The sequence below is a fragment of the Leptosomus discolor genome, chromosome 15, assembly GCF_034619465.1.
Source record: "Leptosomus discolor isolate bLepDis1 chromosome 15, bLepDis1.hap2, whole genome shotgun sequence".
In the NCBI taxonomy this organism is placed as follows: Eukaryota; Metazoa; Chordata; class Aves; order Leptosomiformes; family Leptosomidae; genus Leptosomus; species Leptosomus discolor.
In genome coordinates this window covers 13,941,757-13,966,146 of record NC_141405.1, presented here as the reverse complement: position 1 = coordinate 13,966,146, position 24,390 = coordinate 13,941,757, and the positions used below count along the sequence as shown (strand labels likewise).

Below are 24,390 nucleotides of genomic sequence, written 5' to 3'. Positions count from 1 at the left end.
ATTTTTTAAATCAGGTTCCCAAAGCTGACAGTACGATCTCCAGGACCTGCTCCCGTTCTTTTGCACCCCCTCGTGACCCACAGCACCCGTGTGGGTGTCACCCGGTGCCCCAGCAGACACGGGCCAGGGATGCTCTGTCGCAAGGGACAGAAAGCAGCTCAGCAGAAAGCACCCGGCAGCAGGCAGCAGGCAGGGCACAGGCAGGGCGGCGAGTGGCAGGGTGGCCAGCCACAGCCCCGGGGAGCAGCAGCAGCGCCGTGGGGCACGCAAAGCCACGTGTCTCCTGAGCAGCACCGAGACCTCAAAATACGTCTATAGGACTACACTATATGTAGGTGGACATAAAATGTGTTGCTAAATGCTGAGTATGGTCATAGTTTGCTGGTAGCAGAGCCCCGAGTGATGCACAGCTCTTGGCAGACAGGTGAGACACGGGCTTTGCTAAGTTTAAAACAAACCAATTTACCTGCCTGTGCACTGCTGGGCTTTTTGTCCAGCCAGTTTTTTCTTCCACCAAGGAAACAATAAAAATCAGTGAAAGTATTTGAAGATATTTACTGAAATATCTAAAGAAAGTAAACGAAAATCACACTATTGCTTAGAAAAGTATCCCCCAAACAAATCCATCTGCTATATAAACATAAAACCACAACAATGCAACAGAGCCCAATGATTATTTTATTTCAGGAGCTGTTTGGAACATCAGCCTCAAACCTAATCAAACACACAACCAACAGCATCCGGGGGGCGGTTTTCTAAAGCAAATACACTTAAAGCAAACACACTTGTCCGTTAATGAAAAGGATTCTTAAGAACCAGCACTAGATGTCCCGTCTGCACGGGGATGGGAATTCTCCCAGCTGCCAAGCCGTTTGGTTCGGGTGATCCCGCCGGTGTTGAACGTGCGGAGCCACGGGAATGTGCTTTTTGCTGGTTTGTACCCCAAAGAAAGGGGAGCTGCCGTTAGTGCGGGGGCGGAGATGCCCCCCAAGCTAACGCACACCCACCCAGCAGCCAGCGGGACGCGGAGGGAGGCTCCTCTCCCGGGCTCGATGCCGGCTGTCTGGGTTCAGGTGTCCGGGAGCACCTCAGTGCCTTCGGCACGGCTTCCTCCACCCGCGGGGTCCTGCGAAACCAGAGGGCGATTTGGCTGGGCTGGGGGCTGCGGGTCATGTCCCCCCCCACCCCCCAGGTCCCTGGTAGTGGGGCCAAGCGCTTCTGGGCATCGTGGGGCCAGCTCCTGTGCATGGTTTCCCAATCATCCCCACTCCCTTGGGTCCCAGGGGGGAGGAAGAGGAGGAGGAGGCAGCCTGCTCCCCCCTGCACCCATCCTCTGCCTCCTCCTGGTCCTCTCCTCCATCCTCCCTCTGCCCTCAGCTCTGCTCTCTCTCAAAAGTGCCTGGGAGAAGAAAAACCTGGCTGTAAATTAGCCCGGAGGATTTTTCAGTCTGAGATGTGCACTTTCCCCCTCCCAGCGCTGTTATTTCATCTCTTGGCTGCCAAACTCCCGGGAATTAATCCCGGCCGGCGCTGACAGCGTTTACATTCAGCGCTGCTCAGATAAACCATATCAGCCGGCGCAGCTGAAGAGGAGCCGGGCGCGGAAGGAAGGGCTGGCTCCTGCTCAGTGTCAGCCCTGCCGCGGTGGGATCATTTTTTCCTGCTTTTTTTTTCCTCCCCAGGGGCTTTGCTCTGAGCAAGGAGCAGCCGAAAACCCCTGCACTGGTGAGGGTGGAGGTAGGGTGGTTGGTACAGCAAACCCTGGAGATCCTGGCTCTTATCTCTGTGCAGATAATGGAGAAGAAGAAGGGATGTGTCCTTCAAGCTGGTGAGAGCCTGTGGGCTCAGTCTCCTGAGATTTCTCACCCTGTGCCACCCAGCATACACAAGAGGACTTCTTCTCACCGCCAGCTCCCGTGGGCTGGGTTTTAATAGGTATTTGTGCAGCACAGTTATTGCATATTCCCTTTTTTAATCTCCCCTTGCAGACACATTTCTGTGTATCCCTCGCAGTAACCTCCTGGCTCTCCCCTTGGCTGTCACCAGGGGCCGGTGGCATACAGACACACGGTGGAGATGTGCCACCTCGGAGCCAAATCTGCACCAAGTTCATGAAGCCCCAGTTCCCCCAGCATGTGGCAGGTGCCGGGCAGGGAGTGTCAGACCCCGTGGCCACTAGTGTGGGGCAGATGGGCTTTCCCAGGGCTGGAACACAGGAGATGGGCTGGGAGCACACCCCCTGCCATGCCCCAGCTATTAAATCCCCCTCTGCCTCCGCTCCCCAGCCCGTAAAACACCGCCAGGGCTCGCAAGGTGATGTCTAAGACCTGGATCTCCTCTGACTCCTTTGGGTGAGGAGTGCCTCCTGGAAAGCAGCATCCCCAGGCTGTGACACTTGGAAACAAGATGGGTTGAGCATGCCCTGGGCACAGGGAAGCAGGAGAGTGGGAGCCCATCACCCGGGTGCCTGGGACACTTTTCCAGTGCACCACAAGCCTCATCCTCCCACCCCGTCTCCTTTTCCACCAGCACTCGCAGAGCACCGGTGCAGCCGCAGGGTCCGGGTCATGGCGTGGTTGTCACAGCTGTCCCAGAGTGATGGGATCTGGGGGCGAATATTAGCACGAAGAGAAAGCCTGTGTACGTATTTTCTCCCTGCAAGGGAATGCTGAAATTCCCGGCTCCTTTTCAACAAGCTGTTGGAAAACCCAGCCCCATGTCAGCGCCCTCCGGCCACTGCTGGTTCTGGTTAGTCTCAGCCCACAGTGCAGACTCTAAGAGCTTCAGGTCCCCCCCGCGACCTCCCCATTCCTGAGCTGGCCAGTCCTTTTGCTCGTGGTTTCCAAGCCAATGTTTCCCATCTGGAGCATAGCAGAGTGCGGGCTTTGCTGACTGTTCGCTTCCTCCGGGAAGTGTATACAGGATGCGGCGGAGACTCTCAGGATGGCTTGTTAAACCGAACCAAGTGGTTCCCCTCCCTCAAAAATAAGACACAACGGGAGAAGACAGATTGAACCAGGCGGTTATTCTCCTCCCCACGTGGGTTGGCCTTTGGTTCTCTTCTCCATGGCCGGTTGAGCTTAGTTTGGCTAAGCTGTAGGGGAAGAAATAGGCTCCCCTTGCATGGCTACCAGAGTCCCTGTAGCCTGGGGACCCCAGACTAGCTCGAGTACCTGCCCATGCAAGAGCTACTTCACCACGTGCAGACTGGAGAACACCATCGTTGCCCTCAGCCCAATGGGACATGAGTCAGCATCAGGCTCCCCAAGACCCTGGGCAGCCTCCAAGGCACCGATCTCTGCCCTCCTCTTTCTCAGGCCCCACTGAGCACCCCTAGCCTCAGACTGGGGCCCTAAACTGGGATTGCTCCCCTTAAAATTGCTCGTGGCCTGGTGCTGGTGGCTTCTATCACCCTGTTGGGACGAGCTTTCCCTCCCCTGAAAGCCCATTCTGACTTGTGCTGATGTACTTGGCATCAGTAGAGGGGAGCACAATAGAAAGGATTGCTTGGATTTCTTTTCCAAGCCTTGCATCCCATGGAAATGGGGCTTATGGGACCATAACACACGTCTGTCTGTCCATCTGTCCTCTGCCAACAACTTTGAAAAGGTTGGCCAGCATCAACCAAATCTGACAGAGGTCTCAGATACGTCACGGGCCTATTTTGCAAAAGAGGGAGCTGGAAGGACCCACAGAGGGAAAACACGATGCGACCCAACCGTGCTGGGACCCGTCCCACCGCAGCGTGATCCAGCCGCAGTGAGAGGCGTGGGAGGAGCCATGTGGGATGGAGCCGCGTGGGACAGAGCCTTGGAAAACTTGGCTTCTGCTGCTCAGGGAGCTGGATGTTATTTTTAAAGGCTGGGAACTGTCTCACAGTCCTTGGTGGTCGTGTTTGCTGCATCTTGTGGCCATCCCCACTGCAGGTTTCATGTCCAGCTCTGTCCTGCTGCCTCCTTCAGCTGAGAGGAGCCTTTGTCTCGGTGCCTGCCCAGATTCACATGCCATGGAGGCTGTGCATCAGGCTTAGGATGTCTGTTAGGGAAAGGCCCCGGCTGGTCCTGCGCACCTCATCCTCCCTGAATGCATTTTGGGCCAGCCGGGCTGGTGAAGGCACGGGAACAGCTCCGTATTCAGGGAGAGCCTCCGGAGGTTTGCACAACATACCTGGAAGCCAAGCAAAGGGCCTGGAGGAGGAGCAGTCCTTCCCTTTCTCTCTTGAGCCCGTTAGTAAGATGCCTCCAGCCACCTCTGCCACCCTGGATGCAGAAGGGCAGTGAAGGGCACATCTCCTCCCTTTGCTGCAGCTTTCCAGCAACAAAGGTCCTTCGGCAGTGCCCCAGAGCGAGCAGGCACCCTGCGGTCACAGGGCAGCCCCCAACATCCCCCCAGCCTCGCAGCCACCTCACCAGAAAGAAACCAAGAAGAGCTGGAGGGGTTTGATTGATTTATCCACTGAAGATACAAGTTTCGGTTTAATAACACCATTCTGTCCGGTTACAAACATACTAAAAACCTACAAAAAGAAAAACAAGTTACACCCATCGTACACGAAACGGCATGTATAAAACCAGCACGGAAGCGCCGAGAAACACGTACATGAACAGTATCCGCAGCAGTAACAGGAAGGACACGAAGTTACATCAGACCACGCCGGCTCATGTCTGTGGGTCACGGTGGGACTGGTTAAGACATACTAACAGTTAGAGACAACTTCAGCTATGGAAAATAATTAGCGCCGCAGTCTGTTAAATAGGTCAGACCCAGGCGGGTAGTTTCATCCCTCCCTTGCTGTAAGCTGGTCCAAGGTTAGCTCATGGGCTCCCCTTCCACCCAGCGGTCTGGCATCGCTGGTGCTGGCCCCCGCCAGTCCACACACTGACATCAGCGCACCAGGGCGGCTTCCCTACGGCAAGGGGCAGGGAAGGCTGAGCTCTGGTGCCAGAGTCCAGCCAGCCGAAATCTGGTCCCCACTGAAGTCGCTGGGCACCTCCCCAGAGAGCGGGGAGACGCTGGGATCCCCTTTACTGGAGCAAACTGGCAAGGACGCAAGAGGATTCCCCTGGGAGAGCCTGCAGCTCGGCTGCCTTGGGGGTTGTCTTGCCACAAGAGAAGAGGAGGGTGGTGGCACAAGGTCCTTAAGGGCTCCTTATCCGAACGGCTCTGGTGGCGCTGGGGTGGCTCTCTAGCTGGCTGGGTGTGTGTGGAGCTCCACCTGCCATGAGCGTTGGCCGTAGGGAGGGGGGCACAGGGTGAACAGGATCTGTGTCCCATCCCAACCCAATGGCTCCCATTCCCTCTGGCGCTGAGCTGCCTCTGACCAAATACAGCCTCGAACCTGGAGGGGGGGGCGAGCGGACAGGACACGCAAGCTGGTGGATAGGAGTGGGTGTCCCTAAAAAGAGCCAGGATGAGGCGCTCAAGGGGGGACCCTGCCCCAGGGACACCAAACCCCCCCTCACCCAGCATTCGTCTGCTGCTGGCAGGGGACACAAAGACTTTCCCACCGGGTCGTGGGTCCAAGCCCAGCCCTGATGCTAAAGCAGAGGTGCTGGCTGAGTCGGGGCCCGATCCTGCCCTTATCTCAGCCCAAGGTGTAATGTCGAGCCCCAGCGAGCAGGGCCTGAAAGGAAGGGGGTGAAAAAGGGGGTCCCCAGCTGGCTGCGGTGGGTTTGGGGAGGGGGGGGGGGGGGGAGCGATGGGGCTGTGTGTAACAGGGAGCAGCTGTGCAGGCGTGTGCGCTGGAGAGCCACGCTCAGAGCCAAGACTCGGCCTCCTTTTCTGCTCTTCCACACGGCATTTATCAGCCCTGTCACTCTGGAATGGTATTTTTTCCTTTTTCTGTTCATTTTCATCTCTCCCCAGATGAAAATTTTCCCCAGTTTAAGCAATGCCTGCTCTGCTGCGGGCGGCGAAGAGGAGGCGTTCGCTTCATCTCTGTCTCTTCCCCTTGCGAGCTCTGCCCCGGCCGCCCTCCCTGATTCATCTTACTTCCTACAGAACTGGTAAAAATAAACATGTTTTTGTTTGCATATATGCGACTGGCCTGCAATTTGGCTGATGGGGGGGCTCCTCGAGGGACAGCAGCTGCACGCATCTGGATCTGCTTTATAAAAATGTGCCTGGAAAAAAAAAAACCCAAGCCCAGCACACACAGGCGTGGGCGCACGAGGTCACGGGTCAGTTTTTTCTAGGGATGCAAAAAAAAAAACACCAAAAAAAACCCCCAAAAACCAGGAAGAAGAAGGAAGAAGAAACCAAGCCCCGTTGAAAAGTGAGGTGGGGGGACCTCACTTCTGCTCCCCCAAAGCCAAGGCACTCGGGTAGGTCGGGCACGAACACGGGGACTTTCCAGCTACCCCAAAAGCACTTCCCTGCTGACCATGACTGAGACCAATTTTGATTGTAGGACGGGAAAGGAAGGATTTGCACTGAAAAATAAAATTCCCACCTGGAGAATATTAACCTCAAAGGTTAATGCGTGAACTTTGCCTAGAGATGAACCATCCCTGTACGGAAACATCCCTGGCCCAGCATCCGCAGAGCACGGGGAGTACGTGAACTCACCAAAAATATGTGCTGCTGGCCCCGAGGTTTTGGCAGAAATCGGTGGAGCTGTGCTCATGAGAGTCCTGTGACGCACTCGACAAAAAAAAAAAAACCATCTCACAGTCTTGCTCCGAGCGATTGCTCTCCCGTCCTGCACTGGAGCAAAGTCAATGACTGAACAGGTCTTTTCCCATCTGCACGGGCCTAACCCTGACCCCGGCCAGCAGCTGCCGTTTGAAGGCTCCTCTGCCAAGTGTGCGTCGGCTTTGACGTCCGGACGCGAGCCGGAGGCATCAGCTGCTGGCACCTTCGCGGGTGCAGGCTGGGGGGCTGAATTTCGGGGGTGTTGACTCTACGTGACAGCCCACCCCATCAGCAAAGCAGCATCACTCGTCACCCCGCGCCCGTCCCTTCCTTTTACAAACGCCTTGACCTTGCACGCTGCCGTGCCAAGGACGGCCCTGCCCCGAGCAGTCCTTTCCTCCCACCCCTCTATGTACGCCCAGGGTGTGCCAATGCTCCCGGCTCCATCGCTCTTCTCCACCGGTTTTATTGTGGGACATAAGGAGGAAAGAACGGCAAGGCCAGAGAGAACGGCTGTAGCAGCATGAGCAGAGTCCTGGGGCTATTTGGGGACTAATCCTGGTCCCAGGGCTCTGCAGGAAGGCAAGGGAGTGCTGGGGGACACAGCCAAGAGGCTTAGAGCCCTCCCCCAAACCCCATTTTCCCAGAGCCAGGACACCAGGCGATGGCTCAACCTCCCGGCTGCAGCTGACCGAGCCCAGGGGAACAGGAGAAGACGTTTTCCCCCAAGCACACCTCCCCTGCTGCTTTGAGCAGTGGTCCCCGGGGTCACTGCCCGGCCGTGGGCTGTGCCAGCATCTTGGCACGAGCACTGGAAGGGGCAGGGCTGGGGTCTGGGGGTTTGCTCCTACGTATGGGCTCCCACGGGTCCTGAGCAGAAACCTGCGTTACAGCTGGCGGACAAAAGGGGAAAACCCCACTGAGAGTTTTTCTGGGAGCAGGCACCCCGTGCTGACCGTCCCCCCCAGCAGTGCCAGGGCTGGGGGGGGGCAGAGGAGCACCTTGGCATGGAAGCAAAACGCCAGAAACAGGAAAAAAAACCCCACCCCAAACCTATTCCCTGGGGATGATTAAAAACATGGATGAACTGGCTGTGGGTGAGCAAAGCAGGAGTTTCTGGCTGGCTGCTCCAGAGGAGGGGGTCAGCCCCAGGGACAGTACCTGCTCCCCCCTCCAGCAGCGTCCCAGTGGCGGGGGGATGTCCCTAAGGTGGCCGCGGGGATCACAGCCAGGGGCCGTGGGCTCGCTGCTTGTCAAGCCGACATCCTGGAGAGGAGCTGGTCTTTCCCAGAAAGCTGCCAGCTCTCCAGGGCAGTAGTGGAGCGAGGCCAGAGGAAATCTCATAAGGGAACCCCCCCCTCCCACTTCAATAGGTAACATTGCCCTTAATGCTAGAGCTCTAAAAATAACAGAGATATTTTGGGAAATGCTGGGTGGCAAGGATGCCAAAGCTTCCTAGCACATCTGATGCTTCCACGCCAATCCTTTGCCAATCAGTCCCCGGAGTATCCTATAAACCCAAGCACATGTGTGCAGAAAGCAACGGGGCTGCTCCTCCTCCCTTTTTTGTAACCAAAGGGGAAACTGAGGCAGAAACCAAGCAGGCTCACCCAGAGCTTCAGGAGGAGTTGGTGCTGGAGGCAGGATGAGTGCTGAGAGCCCTGGAGCCACGTCTGGTTTTGGTGGGGGTGGTGTGTGTGGGGGGAAGAGCCCTTTGCCAGGCACGGGTGGGAGCCCTGCTGGCCCTCGAGGAGGGACACAGCTCCTGCATGGGATCTCTACCAGGCACTTTATTTGAAGGAACCCAGTTTCACCAAGAGGGCAGGAATATGCCCTATGCAACAAGATATTTATTCATTTTAACAGAGCAGGGACCTTTCTTCACACCCAGCAATCCCTCCTGCTATGTCCACTTCATCTTTCCCCCTCCTGATCACAGCCTGAACCCCCCCTTCTCACAGAGCCCTACGTCCCTGCTGCTGGCTGCTGGACAGACAGACCTACGGACACCAGCTCCCGGGGCAATGGCACAACACGTGCCACCCAAGCCCATCCTCATGCACATCCCTGCTGCCCACGGGAGTTTAAGGGAGGCGGGTGGGCTCACCAGCTCCCTGCATCTGGCACAGGGCTCCCACCTACACGCCGAGCTCTGAACCACGAGGGGAGGCAGCCCCAAGGCATCCCCTTCCTTCCTCACCCTCTCAAGCTGGGGGAGCACATCTCTCCCAGCCCACCCCCTCGCTCCCTCCAGCCCCAGGAGGGTTTGCAATAGCCAGCCAAGGAGAGGGACTGCGGATGATGGGAGAGGCGAGGGCTGCTGCCGGCCCACGGCGCAGGGTGATGGACAGCCAAGAGTAGCTCTGGCCGCAGCCATCAGCCCCGCCACCCTGCCAGGGGAGGAAAGAAAGTGCAAAGCAAAGTGTTTTCGGTGCCAGCCAGGCAGCCGGCGGTCCCCAAAAGCATCGTGCCCCCAGAAGCAAGGAGCCGGGTTTACCTGGGGGCTTCGCACGGAAAACGAGGGTCGTGTCGCTCGTCAGCGAACGGGGCTGCACGTCACTGCCGCGCCGCAGGGCTCGCGCGAGGGGCTTTGAGATGGCGCAAGCGAGGTGCACGATTTGGGAGGTGGTGATGGGCAGGCCAGGACAGGAAGATGGAGCCAACAACCAACCCTTTCCCCTCGTGCTCTGCGTCCCCTTCTAGCGTCCCCTGCAACTGCTTCACCCTGACCCACCCACACCCTTCGTGGTTCTGGTTGTTGGTTTTTTTTGGCTTATTTAGTTTGTTTTTAAACCCCATGGAGATCAAATTGTGACTTGGCAGCTAACAGAGCTGGCCCTAGCGGGCTCCCCAGACTGAGCGAAGATCTTGAGAAGAGACCAGAGTGAAGTCCTGGGGTGAGCGAAGCCCTCCCTGCCCCTCTCCCGGCCCCGCTGGCCGCTCACAGGGTGGCGGTGGGGTACTGCGCCCAGCCCACCTCCTTGTACGCCGCCGTCACGTGGGTGTAGATGAGGGTCTTCATCTTGGTCCAGGCACCGTGCGCCTCCGGGGTGAAGTCGTTGGCGTATTCTTCAGCAATGACCTCCAGCATGACACCAGTGAGTTTCTGGAGGGAGGCGGACAGCAAAGGGTTAATAACTCTCCAGGGAGCAGCTACCAGCAAATTTAGCTTTTCCCTACAAAACCAATTTAATCCTGTTGCTGAGTTCTGGGAATGACAACCCTCTGCGGGACAGCCAGACGTTCGGGAGGTCTGTCAACACCCCGGGGTTCAGACAGGGCAGGTCACCAGCCTGCCCGGGCACGAGGGAGGCTGAGACCAGGGCACGACGGGCTGCTGCTTGCAGGTTCAAGCACCTCTCTGCTTTGGGCACCTCAAAGGATTTAGTCCCTTCTGTCACGCTGGGATTTCTAAAAGAAGGGACACACGGCCACAGCCGCGCCAGAGGGGCTGCAGGCAGGGCGCAGGCAGGACACAGGGAGGCAGGTTTCCCTGGGCGGGGGGAGGTACTGGACACTCTGGTGTTGGCTGTGTTTGGGAGTGGTGGTCTGTGTGGGACGGCACCACAGTGGGACCCTGCAGCAACGCGCGCAGCAACCCCCACGACCAGCCAACATCCTCCAGGAGAAGCCGGGCTGCACCAGCTCGCCACAGCTCCCTCTCTCCTGCCCTCTTCCTAATGTCTAAAGCATCCCAGAGATTTTTTTTTTTTGTTCCCATCCTTTACCTTAAAGTAGACGGGCTCCACTTTGTGCTTGAGGGCATGAGCCTTGCCCACCAGGGCCAGGACAGAGGACACCTTTTCGGAGTCATTGAGGTTCTCCACCACAGTGTTAATGGCACCCATGACCCGCCGAGCGTGCTTACGCAGTTGCAAGCTCCTCTCCATCTCCAGCGGGTCTTCCATGTGCTTGAACTGGCTGAAGTACTGCTTGGCCGAGGGGAAGTTGACGAAAAACCTCCAAGAAAGAACAGACACAAAATACCATCAGGAGGGTGAGAGCAGGCTGAAAGGTTAAAGCAAAGCACCGAGTGGTGGAGATGCTGGAAACTACCCCCTGGCACCTAACACAGCCAGGGCTGGTTTTCCCATTGAATTCCCCAGGAGCTGTGGCATTCAGCTGCCTGAAAATCAGCAGGTTAATGTCTTTCTCTCCAACCTTCTCTGTCTGCTACAAGGGCATCGCCGCTGGATATTCATCTGCAAAGCAGAAGCAAGACTGGGTTCTTGATACCTAGAGACTCCACCCAGGCACACCAGATGCTGTCTACATGCCCACATACATCAAAATGTCATGTCCTGTCTCGGAGAGCTGGGAATGAGCATGAAAACCTGTCTTTATCCCAGCCAGCCTCTCCCTGCCCCTCTTCCCCAGTCCCACAGCAGCTTCCTGTCCCCATGGGCTGCATTCCTACATTGCCACCGAAAACAGTCTCCCCCTGCCCAGGATGCCCCCACCTTTCACAGATCAGCCCCACCAGAGTCTCCAGCAAGATCTCAGCTGAGAACCCTCTATTCTGCAGGATTAAAACAACCTCAGTGAAAGGCACCTGCAGCAAATGAAGCTGTGGTTGCAGGTGATGTGCTGAGCTCCCCAGGGAGCTGGAAAGCTGGGGTGGGGGGGTGGTTTGAAGGACATGAGGTGACAGGGTGCAGGGCTGGGGCCACCCATGCCAGTATTGCAGCTGGTCGCTCTCGGCAGCGGGGGCTGAGACTCCAGTCGCGTTAACCACCCCCTTCCACCCGATTTACACGGGAGAGAACCACGTCAGCATGTTTGCTTCCCATTTTCACCTGGCTCCCTCCCTCCTCCTGGGCCTTCCTTCACCTGGACCAGTGAAGGATGCTCAGGACGTGGCAGACAACCCCCAGGGCTGTCCCCCATCATCCCTGACTCCAGAGGATCTGCCTCCTCCCCTCTCCCAGGCTGCCGTAACCCCCTCCCCACACACCATCCAAAACCACATGAACCCATCCCACCCCTTTTCCCAACCATTGCTACCTCCCTCCAGGACCAGGTGGGATCCTCTTCCCCACTCACCACTCCACAAATAATCTCAACATTGAGGACCAGGCTCCTTTACCACTTCTTTATCTTCCTTTTCCCCCCTCCCTTCCTTCCCCCACTCCCTTGGCTTGCGAAAGCTTGGGGGCATTGCCAAGGAAGCGACGTGAAGCAGTGCCTGGAGCGCACCCTCGCTTCTGTTGCTTCCCCGAGGCATCTGGGATTCATCAGATGGCCCAAAATAGGTTTCGGAGGTGTGAAGAGTGTGTGGCGGAAAGGGTGGGGGAGGAAGGAAGGTGGAAGGGGGAGGCAAGGTGTTGCTTTTAAAACCCAGAGGGGACCCATGACAAAACTCCTCTTGTTATTGTGCAGCCTCCCCCCTGGCAAAAGCTCCTCCTGACACATCTGGTCCCTGTCAGGAGAAATTATTGCCAGGCCTGTCTGTCTCCAGCTCCTGTCACCACAAAGATGCTCAGTCCTGTCAGAGAGGAGGGACACCGGTCTCCTGGCCAGGGGAAGAAGCAGGCCAGGGCCACACAGATAGCAGCGTTCCCAGGATTCAAGACTTCTGCCCTGCGCGTTTCCCAACAGAAGGACAAATGTTCCTCCCTGTTTTAATGGGTCCATTTTTCCCATCTGGTCCCAGCATCCTTCTCCCCCCCTTCTCATCCCTCCCCACCTCTGCACAAGCTGCTGCAGCCCCCAAGCCCGTAGCTCCAGCCCTCAATGCCCTCCAGATACCAATGCCCTCCAGACACCAACAGCGAACACCCCGCCCAGGTCAGAGCTAAGAGTTTTGCCACCCCTGCTAGCAGATCTTTCTCCCCTCACCCTCTGGCAGGCATGCCCCCGGGTGCTAGGAGCAGGGGGTGCTGCTGGAAGTGGGACCTGCTGCCCACAGACTACCCCGACGCAGGGATGGCGGCTGCCAGCTGGTCAACACGTGCCTAAATCTCTGAATCCCAAACCATTAGAAGTTCCCTGAAAAGCCTCATTTGATCTTGAGCTCAAGGGCATGAGTTGGGAAGAGCCAGAGAATGAGCTGTGAAAAACTCTCGGTCTGAGCCAGGCTCTTTCAGCAGAAGGGGTACAGCAAGGGGGGGCGCAGACCCCTGCGTTGCCAGGAATCGCAGCATCCCCCCACCAAGAGAAGGATCGAAGGGAGCTGTTGGAGCCAATGACCTTCAGGAGCAGGAGCAGAGGCTCCGTGCCGCTCCCACGGCATCACCTCCACCGCTCTGCCGCTTTTGGCCAGCTACACCAGGAGCAAAGATTGATTAAACCCCCAAAAGTCGCCAACCTGGGTGAGACCAGGCCAGCAAAGGATCCAAATATTTGATGTCCAACCTTTCCCTGCTTCGCAGACCCTCAAGGTGATGTCCCCGTGGGAGCTGAGCCCAGCAGCTTTCCTCAGGGACCTGCAAGAGGGACGGCAGTGGCGCTGGAGGGACTTAAACCAGCAAACCCCCAGCTCACGTGCTCAAGCCTGCGTGCTGTCTGCTTGTGTTCATCGATGGAGAACTGAAAGAGGGGAGCCCAAACCATCTTTGCTGCAAGTTGAAAAGCAAATCTGCGGCCAGCCAGAGACCTGCAGCCGTCTCTCCTTGGCCAGTGCCTCTCTGCAGGGCTGGAGAACGGCAGGCGCCTGCAGCAAGAACTTCTGGCCCGGAGCAAACATTTGAGTTGTCGAACCAAGAAAAAGAGGGAAGGAGGCTCACTCTGTGGTAGTTGTTAATAAACAGAGAAGATTAATTTAACACAAAGGTTAAATATAACCAGAGGAAAGGGGGGAAAAAAAGGAAGAAATAAAATAACTCAAACAATAGTGAATTAGAAGAGGTGTCGGTTGGGATTTTTCCATCTACAGAACATTTTTTTGAGAGTTCAAACATCTCAGGCTCTGGAATTTTGTTGGCTCATTATGTGTGTGTGTGTGTGTGAGTTTTGGGCTCTTTTTCTTCATTGGAGTCATTAAAAAGATGATATTTACCACTACATATCACACAAAATGATGATTGATAGAAACCAGATGCCTGCATACCGATCTCATTAAATTTCTTTTTAAGCGATTCCATTCTGCACCCGCTAATTTGTACTGAGAGCTACATCTGGACCCAACGGACAGGATGTCAGGATTGCTCTTCCTCTCCCTTTTGCTCTTTTAACAACTTTAAGGACACAACCGTTCCCAGTAGCAGATCCAAAGGAAATAATTAAGGTGCAAAACCACCACAGTCGCTGGGAACCTGATTTCTGTTCAGGAGGAGCGATGCCACTGCTCCTTCCAGCTCCCCCATCTTCCTCCCTCTCCCCGGACCCTGCAGAGCAAACCCCGCATCGAGGAAATCTCCAAGCCCAGCCATCCCCTTCCTTTCCCAGCTGGAAAGAGGACACCCGGGTGCTGCTTGCTTGGTCCCCCTGAGACCTAAACCCTTGATGCTTCACTTACTCTGCAAACTGCTGGGAAAAAGCTCTAGTGAGCCCTCAAAGCTGCTGGGAGGCTTCAGCTGAACCCCCAGCCAGCACTCCTAGACTTTTCTTGCTAGATTTTCCTACCAATGCTTTCATGTTTTCTCTCGCCTCGTCCCTCTACGTGGGAGAAACTCTCTCTAACACAGCCTGGAGTCTCTCTGCGTCCCTTTTCAAACCTCTCCTTCCAATTCCTTTCTGCTTGGGTGCCTCCAAAGCAGCTGATAATGGGTAGGCAGGTGGTGTGTGGTGCTGCTATTTATTATGCTGAGGGCTGCCTCACCGCTTCGCCTGCACTTTCCCCCTGCTCCTCCCAGCCACCTGTAGTTTATTGTCCTATTTTCAGGCTGGGGCAGGGGTGCTGGGTGCTGCCTGTGTTTACAGCTCCCAGCCCAAGGTGAGAAAGGTCTTGGCCATGTCAATGCCAGCGCCCAACAAGGCAGAAAAAGGCAAATCTAACTGGAGTAAGAAGAGGATGGTGCCTGCTGGCCCCCACACCACAGCTCTGCCCGTGTCCTAAATCTGAGGGCTCATGGACCAGTGGAGGTGGTGGTGGGCAGCAGCTCCAGTGCCGGTGTGGGAGGGCCGGAGGGAAAAGGGCCAAGCCCCCGGTCCACACCCTGATGTCAAATTCAACCTCTTCTACAGCTGCGGGAGGAGAGGTGTAGCTGGCCTTCCTCCAGGTGAAGCCCACGCCGTGCTGCAAAGCCTCGGGAGCAGGCTCCAGCACAATACTCAGCCATGCTTGGACGCCCAGGGCAGAGGGACCAGGACACTCCAGTGAGCCTGGGAGGAGACCCAGCAGCAAAGATGCAGCCAAATACACATGGGCATGAGCTAGCAACCCCCGGGGGCACGTCCTGCTCGCTCTGTGGGCACAATCCACAGCTCCAAGTCCTCATTGCTGTTGTTTTCCCCTATCACGTATGTGCATTCAGCCCAAAGCCTCTTGGCTGTGTAGACGAACCTTTAGGCTGGGGCTAAGGACAGCTTTCATCAGGTAAATGAATTAACAGTGCCAAAGTGGCTTTCCCACACGCCTCCGGTTTCCTACGGCCCTTGCAATCCCCTTCGCTCAGTGCCTTCCTCCACAGCATCATCCCCATCCTGCCAAACCGCTGTCCCTGCCCATGTCCCTGCCCGCTGGGTGCAAGCAGCAGGCAGGGACGGCTGTGTCGGCCCCCTCCACCCCACCACCAGCATCTCCCCCCCGCACTGGGCACCCTTCCTACAGCCCTGCCGAGCGGGGTCAGCACGGCCCAGGGTCCGTGGGTGTTAGGAAACGGTGCTAAAACGTGACTCTTGCCTCCGAGGCAGTCACACAGAGAGGATCGATCTTGCTGGAGCCCAGCTGTATGTCCGTGACCCTCAGGGACAGCGGAGGGGTTTGGAGGTGGAAGACAACCCCCAGCCGGGTGGAGAAGGGGTAACTCAGATTCACAAGGACGTGGTCCCTGTGCTGGGACTCACCATCCGTCCAGCAAAACCGGGAACCTGATTTTTGCTGGTTTCTGCCACCACCTCTCCTCTCCAACGTTCCCGTGCTGATTTCCAGCAGCCCCGGCTCGGCGTTACCAGCAGCTCCACCGGCCGCTCGCCCCCGGGGCCGTGCTCCAGCGGGGTGGCCAGCCAGCCAGCCCTCGCCGTTCCCCAGCCACGCTCTCCTGACATTTCCCTGCCTTGAACGAGTGCTGGAACTCCGCAGGTGGGCACTCTCGGAAGCACGGCCCAGCTCCGCTGCAGCAGCCACATTAATGGAACCAGTTCGCAGAGCGGAGACTTGGCCCTCGCCCCCTGCTCTGGGGCAGGGACTGTCAGGGCTGGTACCAACACATCCAGCATATCCTCAGCCATAGCCAGGGAACAGCATTGACCCCCCCTGTGCCTTGGCTTCCCTTGGCCAGGGATGTCCTTGCAGCTCTCGGGGTGTCCAGGAGGATCTCGCAAGGGACGCAAGGGCAGCCCTGGGACAGGGGACATGGGAAAGGCTCTTCTCGGGTCACCCTGAAAGCTGCTGGCAGCCCCGAGGCCGCGGCTGGTGCAGGATGTGCCGCAGGGGTCCCTGCGCAGCCGCCTTGGCCGTGAAGCAGCCGAAGGGGCTGATGGCAGGTGCTGCGACCAGAGAGAAAACGTGGCCGTACGAAAAGGGGCTGTTTCTAGACAGAGCGTCTCACGCCCATACTCGCCCCCTTCACCTCTCGTGGAGGGGGCTGTTGTTTTGGAAAACGTTCCTCGTGCATGTCCTCGTCAGCAGAGCAGAGTCCTGCTGCTCCTGGGCTCTCCTTGTCTCCAGAAAAACATCTCTCCGGCTTGACCACAATGATTCACGAGCGTGTGACAAGCTGTGGGACGGGGACATCACCACACAGGTTGGTCTTTTCACTGGGCCCCTTTCAAAGTGGGATGTTGCAGAAGGGGGACCTCCCTGAGCTGCTTTGCTCTGAAATTGGCCCTTCGGCAGTCAGGAACAGACCCCTTCCTTATGGACACCTCCACAAAACACATCGGCTTTGGGGGTAGCTGCAAAAATATTTAAATGCCATTTTGGGGTGGATTCAACCCATTTTTTTTTGATTCAGACGGCAAATAAAAGGGTTTTCTGAATTGCCAGACTCCTCACTCAGGCTCTTTGCCATTTTAACCTAAAACATACAATAACGTCTGGCACCCAAGGCGTGCTTTTATATTTCAAAGCTCTTTGCAAACTGTCTGAATCCAGGTGTGTCAGCTCAGGCTAAGCAGCTGTCGAAATCCGGGGGCCTGATCCTGCGTTGCCAATCCTTTCGCTTCCCTTCCTACAGCCCTCCTGAGAGGGAAAAAGCACATCAGGAGTGAGTGAGAAGGCAACAGTTTTGGAAATTTGGAAAGCTGAGGGGTCTGGAATGGAGATGGAGGGAACAGTGATGGAGAAACCCCGTGGGTGAGGCACAGCCTGCAGTGGCTGCGGCAGGTTGCGCTGCCTGCGCTTGGCACGGCATTAACATTTGGTGCTGATTTGCCTGGGAGCTAACAGAAACTATCCCTGGGTTTTATCCCCCGGTTGGGATCCGTAAAGTTTTGTGGTCCCACGTCTGTGACCGCAGTACGTGTGTGTGGGTGTGGGAGCGAACGCGTGTGACGGTCAGGACAGGCTGCGGTTTTAGCCCTGGCGTCCTCGACTTAGTCGGGATCTGCAAAAGAACGAGGGTCCCAAGCCCCCGCTGATGCTCACCCCTGCTCGCCTGGGTGCGCTCAGCCCCTGCGTGCCACAGGAGGGTGGGCAGCAGGAGGGCTGAGCCGCCCGAGTGCTTGCAACCCCCAGCACAGTCTCGGCGCGTGGGGTATTGGCAATAAACCACTGCGAGGGCGTTAGAGAAAGGGGGATGCTCGGGGAGCGATGGCTGCGTGCTCAAAGGGCTCCTGCGCCGCACAGCGAGGGCTAACGCAGATGCCGGAGCTGCTGAAGGCTGCCCTGCTCCCCTCGCACGCCTGGGCTCCCCTGCCGTGAGCTCTCTAAGGAGGGGTGTTTTTCAAAAAAGAACTGCTTCCTAAATTACAGATGGGGAAACTGAGGCACAGTAAGGAGACTGGGGGTATGGGGAAGCTATGGGTGAGCTGCAGCCCAGGGCTCCCAGCCGTGCTGGCTGACGTGCCCGCTTGGGAGTGAGCCAGCCGACACGAAGGGCCCCAAATACGCAGGTCGAGGCTCCAGCTCCAGCAAGGGTTAAGGCAATGGCTGTGAGATGGAGCCCGCAGAGGCCCCTGAGCTCCCGAGGAGGAAGATGAGCGTGGCGTGGAGACTGTGCTTCCTCCGGAGCGAGGCTCCCCGCCGAGGAAATTGTCAATTAGTGACATAGTTTTAACCACACAGCGCAGATTCCCAGGATCCGGTGGCTGCTCAGCCAGAAGTCCCCATTATTCGTGTTTATATCCCCCGGGAGCCCAGAGGCCCTGTGAGATGAGGACCCCACCGTGCTGCTGGCAGGGGTCTGCTACGGCTTCAAGCACTAGCAGCAGCCACGAGAGCTGGGAACCCGACGCCCAGCTCCGTGCCTCAGTTTCCCCACCTGCAAAGCATGGAAAGGCCGGGGGTACAGGAGGAGGAGGTCACAGGGCAGGGGCCAAACGAGGGGCAGAGGGAGCTGGGCTGGGTTCCTGCGGGATGCCAGCACTGCAGCCCCACATCGCTGCCTTTAGGATGGGCATTGCTGCCTCCCTGCCTCCTCCCTTGGGGCACAGGATCAGGCCCCAGACTAATTTCGACCCTTTATGTCCAGAGGTCCTGCAAACCCCCAGCGCTTCCCACACAGGAAAAAGTCATTCCCTGCCCTCAGCAGCTCCGAAGGGACACAGAGGGGATGGAGCAGGAAAACATGGAGAGACCCACCAGACACAGGCAACCCCCGAGTCGCAACCCCGACAACAGAAACGTGGCTGCGAAGAGATTTACCTGCTTTTACTGGTCTGCACAGCGGGGTTGCACCAAAGGGGGGCCCACACCCGCGCATCCCCCTTCCCTCTCCCTGGCCATCCTTGTGCCCATCGCTTTCTGCCTCAGTTTCCCTAGCAAGGTGACGAGCCACACCAGCCCAAGTAAATCACGCAGCCTGGCTGGGGCGACTCTCGGCCCCCCGGCACATTGCACGTGTGTGCACCCAAAAGCGCGCTGGGCAGGTCAGCTCACACCGCCCCCACGGCCACCCATCGCCCCCTCCCCAGCCCTGACCTCTGGAGCTGCTGAATCACGTCTTGGGAAGCGGCTGCCGCCCTCCCGCACCGCCCGGGCTCCCGGCGGCCTCCACGCATGACCCACTTCTCCCGGCGGCTGATGCCAGCTGGGAGACGCAGCCGGGAGAGCGGCGGCCGCCGGTGCTCCCGACCCTGGCCAGGGCTGCCCTGCTTTTGCCAGGCACGTGCTTCCCCGGGGAGCTCCGGTTGAGCGGGGAGAGCGGGGCTCAGGGCAGCAGCACGAAGCTCTCTTTGGGGACGGGGTTTGCTGCCGAGGGGGCAGCTCGGCCGTTGGAGACAGGGCACGGGGATGCAGGCGGGTGCGCTGCTCCAACCGGTGCTGCTGGAGGGGACGGTAGGTCTCCCAAATTACACCGCCATCCCCAGAGACATGCACCGTCAGTCCAGTCCTCACTTTAAGCATCCCAAGGAAGCTCTGGCTGAGGGAGCAGGTGGTGGTTTTGGCTGGGACATGCTAGGGTACATGCCATGGTCAAGCCTGTAAAGGCTCCCAAGGAGTCGGGGTTCACCCTAGGAGCCAGCTCGGTCCTGCCCTGTTGGCACAGAGTGCGGAAACCCTTCGCCACGGTGCCACAACTGTCCCTGGTATAAAAAGAAACTTGACCAGAAACTTCTACTGGGAAAGTTTGAGTTGGGGTCAGAGCTCGGCCACATGGTCCACGTTGCCACACCTTGCTGCCCCTCGTCCCCTGCCCTGCTCCGAGCCCCTTGACCGCACACAGGGACACCAAAACCAATGAGCTGCCCTGGGTGAATCCCCCACGGCATTGCCACAAGTCCCTCGGTGCCAGCCGCGGGCAGTCAGCCACCCTCGCTGTGCTCACGGGCAGGGGGCACCCGGCTGTGCTGGCGGATGGGGTCACGGCATGACCTGGGTGCCAGGCAAGGAGCTGGCCGTGCACGGCTGCTGGCCAGGCGCCGTGCTGAAGCTCATGAGACGGGGAAAGAGGAATTTTGCATCCCCCAGACCTCTGCCATGGGCAGGTTTCAAACCCAGCCCGCGCGGGTTTGGTGTCCCCAGCTGCGGGGCTGTCACACCTCCAGACCGTCCCCAGTCTGCTACACGGAGCAGACGCCGTGCGGGAATGGGCTCGGCCATCAGCTGGCGCTGAGAGAAGGAAATGTTTGAGAAGGAGGTGGAGAGGGGACTCAAATGTCATTTTGGCTTCTCTGCGGAGGGGTCTCGCTAGGAAAATCCCATTGCAGTGCTGGCATCGAGCCTGGAGGGGAACCAACTCTGCCCACTGGCACGTCTGGGGAGCTCCTGCTCTCTGCAGATCCTGTAGGCTTGGGGCATCGGCTTTCAGCCTCTTGGAAAACTTTTGGATGATTGTTAATAAACAGAGGATCCATCCAAGGGGTTGTCCGAGCACCCACCATCCCCTGCTGCAGGAGCGAAACGGGAAGGACACAACCCAGACTCCTGTGTCCTGTCTGGGGTGCCGGGGGCTGGGTCCAGGCAGGAGCCTGACCAGGGAGATCCCTGCGTTGCTGATCCCCGGGATGGGTGGTGGGAGCTTTGTCCCTCCGGAGAGCATCTTTGCTGTTTGCCAACAGGTCAGCGCGGGCACCTCACCTGCCCCTCTCCTCCCCTCCCGCCCTCCTCTCCTCTCTTAAATAAGGGAAAGGGCCTGCTGGTGCTGCACCCCACTGGTACCCCGAACTCCTGGCACCTGCAGGACCCCGTGGGATTCCCGCTCGGTGCTTTGCTGGGGTACCCGGACAAGGGTCGCCTCCCCAGACAACACACGAATCCCCACCTGCCTCTGTTCCCCACCTCAAGAGCATCTCCCCCGTTTGGGCTTTGGGCGCAGACCCGGACCCTGTGAGCCGCCCGTCTCTGCCGCACAGCCCCACGCCATCGGGTGATGCTCCGCACCCCGCTCCAGGGGTGGCTGGGTCCCTGTCCCCCGCCGCCACCCCCCTCTCCTGCCTGTGCCCTCCACACCCCCCTTCCACCGCCAACTTCAGCGCTCTCCTTCCCGCCGACGCTGCCGCCGGAGGGACAGATGGTGCCCTCGGAGACACACCTGCTTGGGTTTTATCTTGGCTCCCAACTTGCATTATTTCACCCGCCAGCCTGCTACGTACCGATGCCATCCGCACGCAGCTCGCTGGGGAGGGGGGGGGGGGGTGTGTGTTAAAAAAAAATCATAAAATACCCCCCAACCCACCCCAGCCCCGCGCCGCTCTCCCCCCACTGCTCCGCCACCCCCCCCAGCTCCGTCCGCCGGCTAAGGTGACCTTTGCGAGGGAACCAGCTTCCCCCAAAGTCCCCGGCAAGGCTCCCCCCCGCTCTCCCCGCCGCCGCCACCCGGCTCAAAGGTGTGGAAATCAGAGGAGTGCTGTTAAAACCGTCCCTGCTCCCAGCCAGCAAAGACACCCAGCCAGCTCCCCACTCGCTGTCATTCATTTCGGTTCGGTTACATATATTGTTCTGCCTCTTTCTCAGCTATAAAGAGATTTAGTTGGATTTGCTGCTTCCGTTTTTTTGTTTGTTTTTTTAAATACCTGATGAGTATGGAGACCCCAACGTCCTCGCAGTTTGCATATACTCTGCTCCATGTCTCTTGAATAATCTTTTTTTCTGCGTCTGAAATCTCTTCACTTCTTTCCCATCTCTCAATCTCCATTTCTCCCTGGACTTTCTCCATGAAAAACAGCCGGCACGATCCTCCGGGAAGCCAGGAGGAGATAAAGAGAGATGTGTGTGAGCGGGTATATCCTGCGAGAAGAGACAAGGTGTTTGCTCAGCGGCCGTGCGGGTGCTGGCGGCTCTGCCGACGTGTGGATGTATATGTGTGCGTGTGTGCGAGCGCGGCTGCCTGTCGGCGTGTTTATATATGTAATTTAAAAAAATATCCCGGAGGTATGATGCATGCGATTAGATTTCAGATCTCCTAGTGCTGTCCATGGCTGTAGTTAGCTTCAGCTCGGCTCAGATGTGTGTGGCTGACTGATGGGGAACTGCCTAAAAGTAAAATATTCAAAGGCATTGCAAGACCAGCCTCTTTACCAATGTGTGAACGTGAGCTCACTTTCTCCCTCTCTCCTCCTCTCTCCCACTCCTCCCTCCTTCCCTTTTTTTTTTTTTTTTCTCCCCGAAAGGGAGGGATGAGGGAGATGTTCTGGGCAACATCAGGACGGTGCTGGTGGGGGGGAGGTAGGGCTGGAAGTTGGTTTTTTTTTTTCAGCCCTTGTAAACAGCTCAGAGGAAATTTAGAATCCAAAGTGCTGAGTTAAAGTTATTCCAACCGCTGGCTGCGCTGAGCTGAGCTCTGCCCCGGCTCTCCCCCTTGCGCTCCCTTATTTCGCAGGCGGTTGTGTTTGGAAGGACAGACCCTCGCTTGCCACCGGTTCTTGGGCTGCACGGAGAGACGGGGCGAGAGGGGAGCACGAGGCACCTCCACCCGTGAGCACCCCTCTGCCACCCAAAAGAGACCACCGTCTGTCCCACGGGGACTTTTTCAATGACGAGAATTTGCTCTCCCTTCTCGTGGCAAGACCCAGTCGTAAAGGGATCCAGAGTTCAGGCAATGAATATATTGTTGTTGTTCTGCGATCGCATCGCTCCCGGTAGCGTCTTGGCAGGGACGAGGAGCACGGGAACACCTCCACGCCAGGCTTCCCGCTGCCTTCGTGTGTGTGGTTTTGGGCTGGTTTTTACCCAAATGCCATTTCCAGCTCCTTGACAAGCCGGCATATTAAACCCGCAGCACAGTCCATTTGCACAGAGAGAAGGAAAATACTACAGAGACTTGTAATAACCGACAATCCCCCAGAGGGGGATCAGAGACAAGAGAAGCAGCCTGGTGTGCACAGCCGCCTCCCGCACCCGCTGCGCACCCTCGCAGGGCGGACAGACAGACAGAGGGACACACAGGCTGGGGGTGCAGCTCCAACACCCAGGCAGGCAGGGGCTGGGGGGTGGCTGAGCCCCTTGGGGGGCTGAAGCTTTGCTGTTGCAGGTCTGTGGAGGTCTTTTGCTGTTATTTCTCCTCCAAACCAGCCTCGGCCACCTCCCCATTAACAGCAGCCAGACCGGTGGTGTCAGCAAATTTGCTCTTGCAGATCTAAGGAGAGCTGGTGGAGAAGGTGCTGCTCTCAGGTCCCTCACTGTGGGTTCCCCACTGAATTTGCGCTGGGAGGGACTGGGAACCCCATATGTCCTTGAATCCCTCGGCCCAGGGACACAAAGCCTGGAGCTGCTGAACCCACCAGTGTGCAAAGCCAGCAGCGTGGCCAACCCTACCTGGCCAGAGGTCGGGCATCATTCAGGTCCCCAGTAACACCACCACAGCTTCCAAATCATCAGTTTTTGACCAGCCAGCTTACAATTTCGATTTGCCTTCTGTCCCTCAGCCACTGGGATTAGCACCCATGAGCATCAGCTCAAACATTAACTACAATGTCCCCAAGTGGCCAGAGAAACGCCTCTGGACCCAGGATGGCATGGCCAAGCTTACTGCCCTCCCTAAAAAATGCAGGGGAAGAGGTGCTGCACTTAGACCCGGCTTAAAACTGGAGCAAAACTGCAATGCAGCGCTAGCACTCTTAAAAAGGGAAGAAACTCCAATTCTGACAAATATGAATGCTCGGGTGATAATCTAGGTGGAGCGTTGCTTACGTTATTACCTGCTGCGTGTTTAAAGAAAAGACTCTTCGAAGCTTTCATACCTTGTGTCTCAGTCAGCACCAGGCTCACAGCCTGGTACCGGATCACACGGTGAGCCTGGCTGCTTCGCCTCGCTCCCCGGCACTGGGAGTCGAAGGGTTTTGGCTCAAGAGCCTCCATTTAGAAATACTAGAATACTATAAAATATTAGAAAAGTAAGTGAGAAATCCCGCAGCCTTTTCAAGGTTTCTGCCTCCCCCTTTGGGACATCACATCTGGCCCTGGCGGGAGCCCAGCCTTCTTCCCACGTGCCATCCCGCTCCGCAAACGGGAGGCGCTGAGGAAAGCAGCGGTGATGCTCCGCTGCCTCAAGATCCCAAACGAACCCCAACAGCCCTGAACTTCTGCATCTCATCCCAGACGTGGGACATAAATCAGGGCCAGGAGCGCAGGCACACGCTGTCACGCGCCAGCCGCCTGTTTCCATGGTTTTCCCTGACTATTGCTCCCAAGGGCTCGGGGTTAGGAGGCAACTTGTTCCAGAAGGAGAAAGATGCTGCGTTGACACTATTGCTGCAAAATCCCGGCTGGGGATTGCACTGGCAGGCAGGCAGCATCGCCCTGCGACACCCGGCCAGCCTGTATGGCCCCGCAGTGACGCTGGTGACCCCCCGGTCCCTTTGATGCAAGGTGCTGTGCGGAGGGAAGGGGCAGCCCTGAGGGCTGGGATGGTGTTTGCTCGCCCTGCCCAGCCCAAGCTGCCCGTGGTCACTGCCTGCTGTCCCAGTGGGGAGCTCAGCACAGTGCCCGCTGCCCTGGCAGGGTGGCCCAGGGCCATGGGACTCAGGGATGGGGACAGAGGACTTGGTCCTCACAGTTAGTGGGTAGGCTGAGATGCGATCAGCCTGGGTTATCCGTATGGAAGAAATCACTCCACC

General features: G+C 57.6%; 1 protein-coding gene across 1 annotated transcript; it reads right to left on the bottom strand.

Annotated features, from left to right (window-relative positions):
• Nucleotides 1-1,069: 1,069 nt before the first annotated feature.
• Nucleotides 1,070-21,491, bottom strand: CYGB (cytoglobin). The gene is made up of 4 exons (XM_086473769.1): nucleotides 21,349-21,491; nucleotides 10,362-10,593; nucleotides 9,611-9,739; nucleotides 1,070-1,126 (listed from the first exon to the last, which is right to left on the bottom strand). Exons 1-4 carry the CDS (start codon nucleotides 21,489-21,491, stop codon nucleotides 1,070-1,072), a joined length of 561 nt encoding a protein of 186 aa, XP_086329895.1.
• Nucleotides 21,492-24,390: the final 2,899 nt, after the last annotated feature.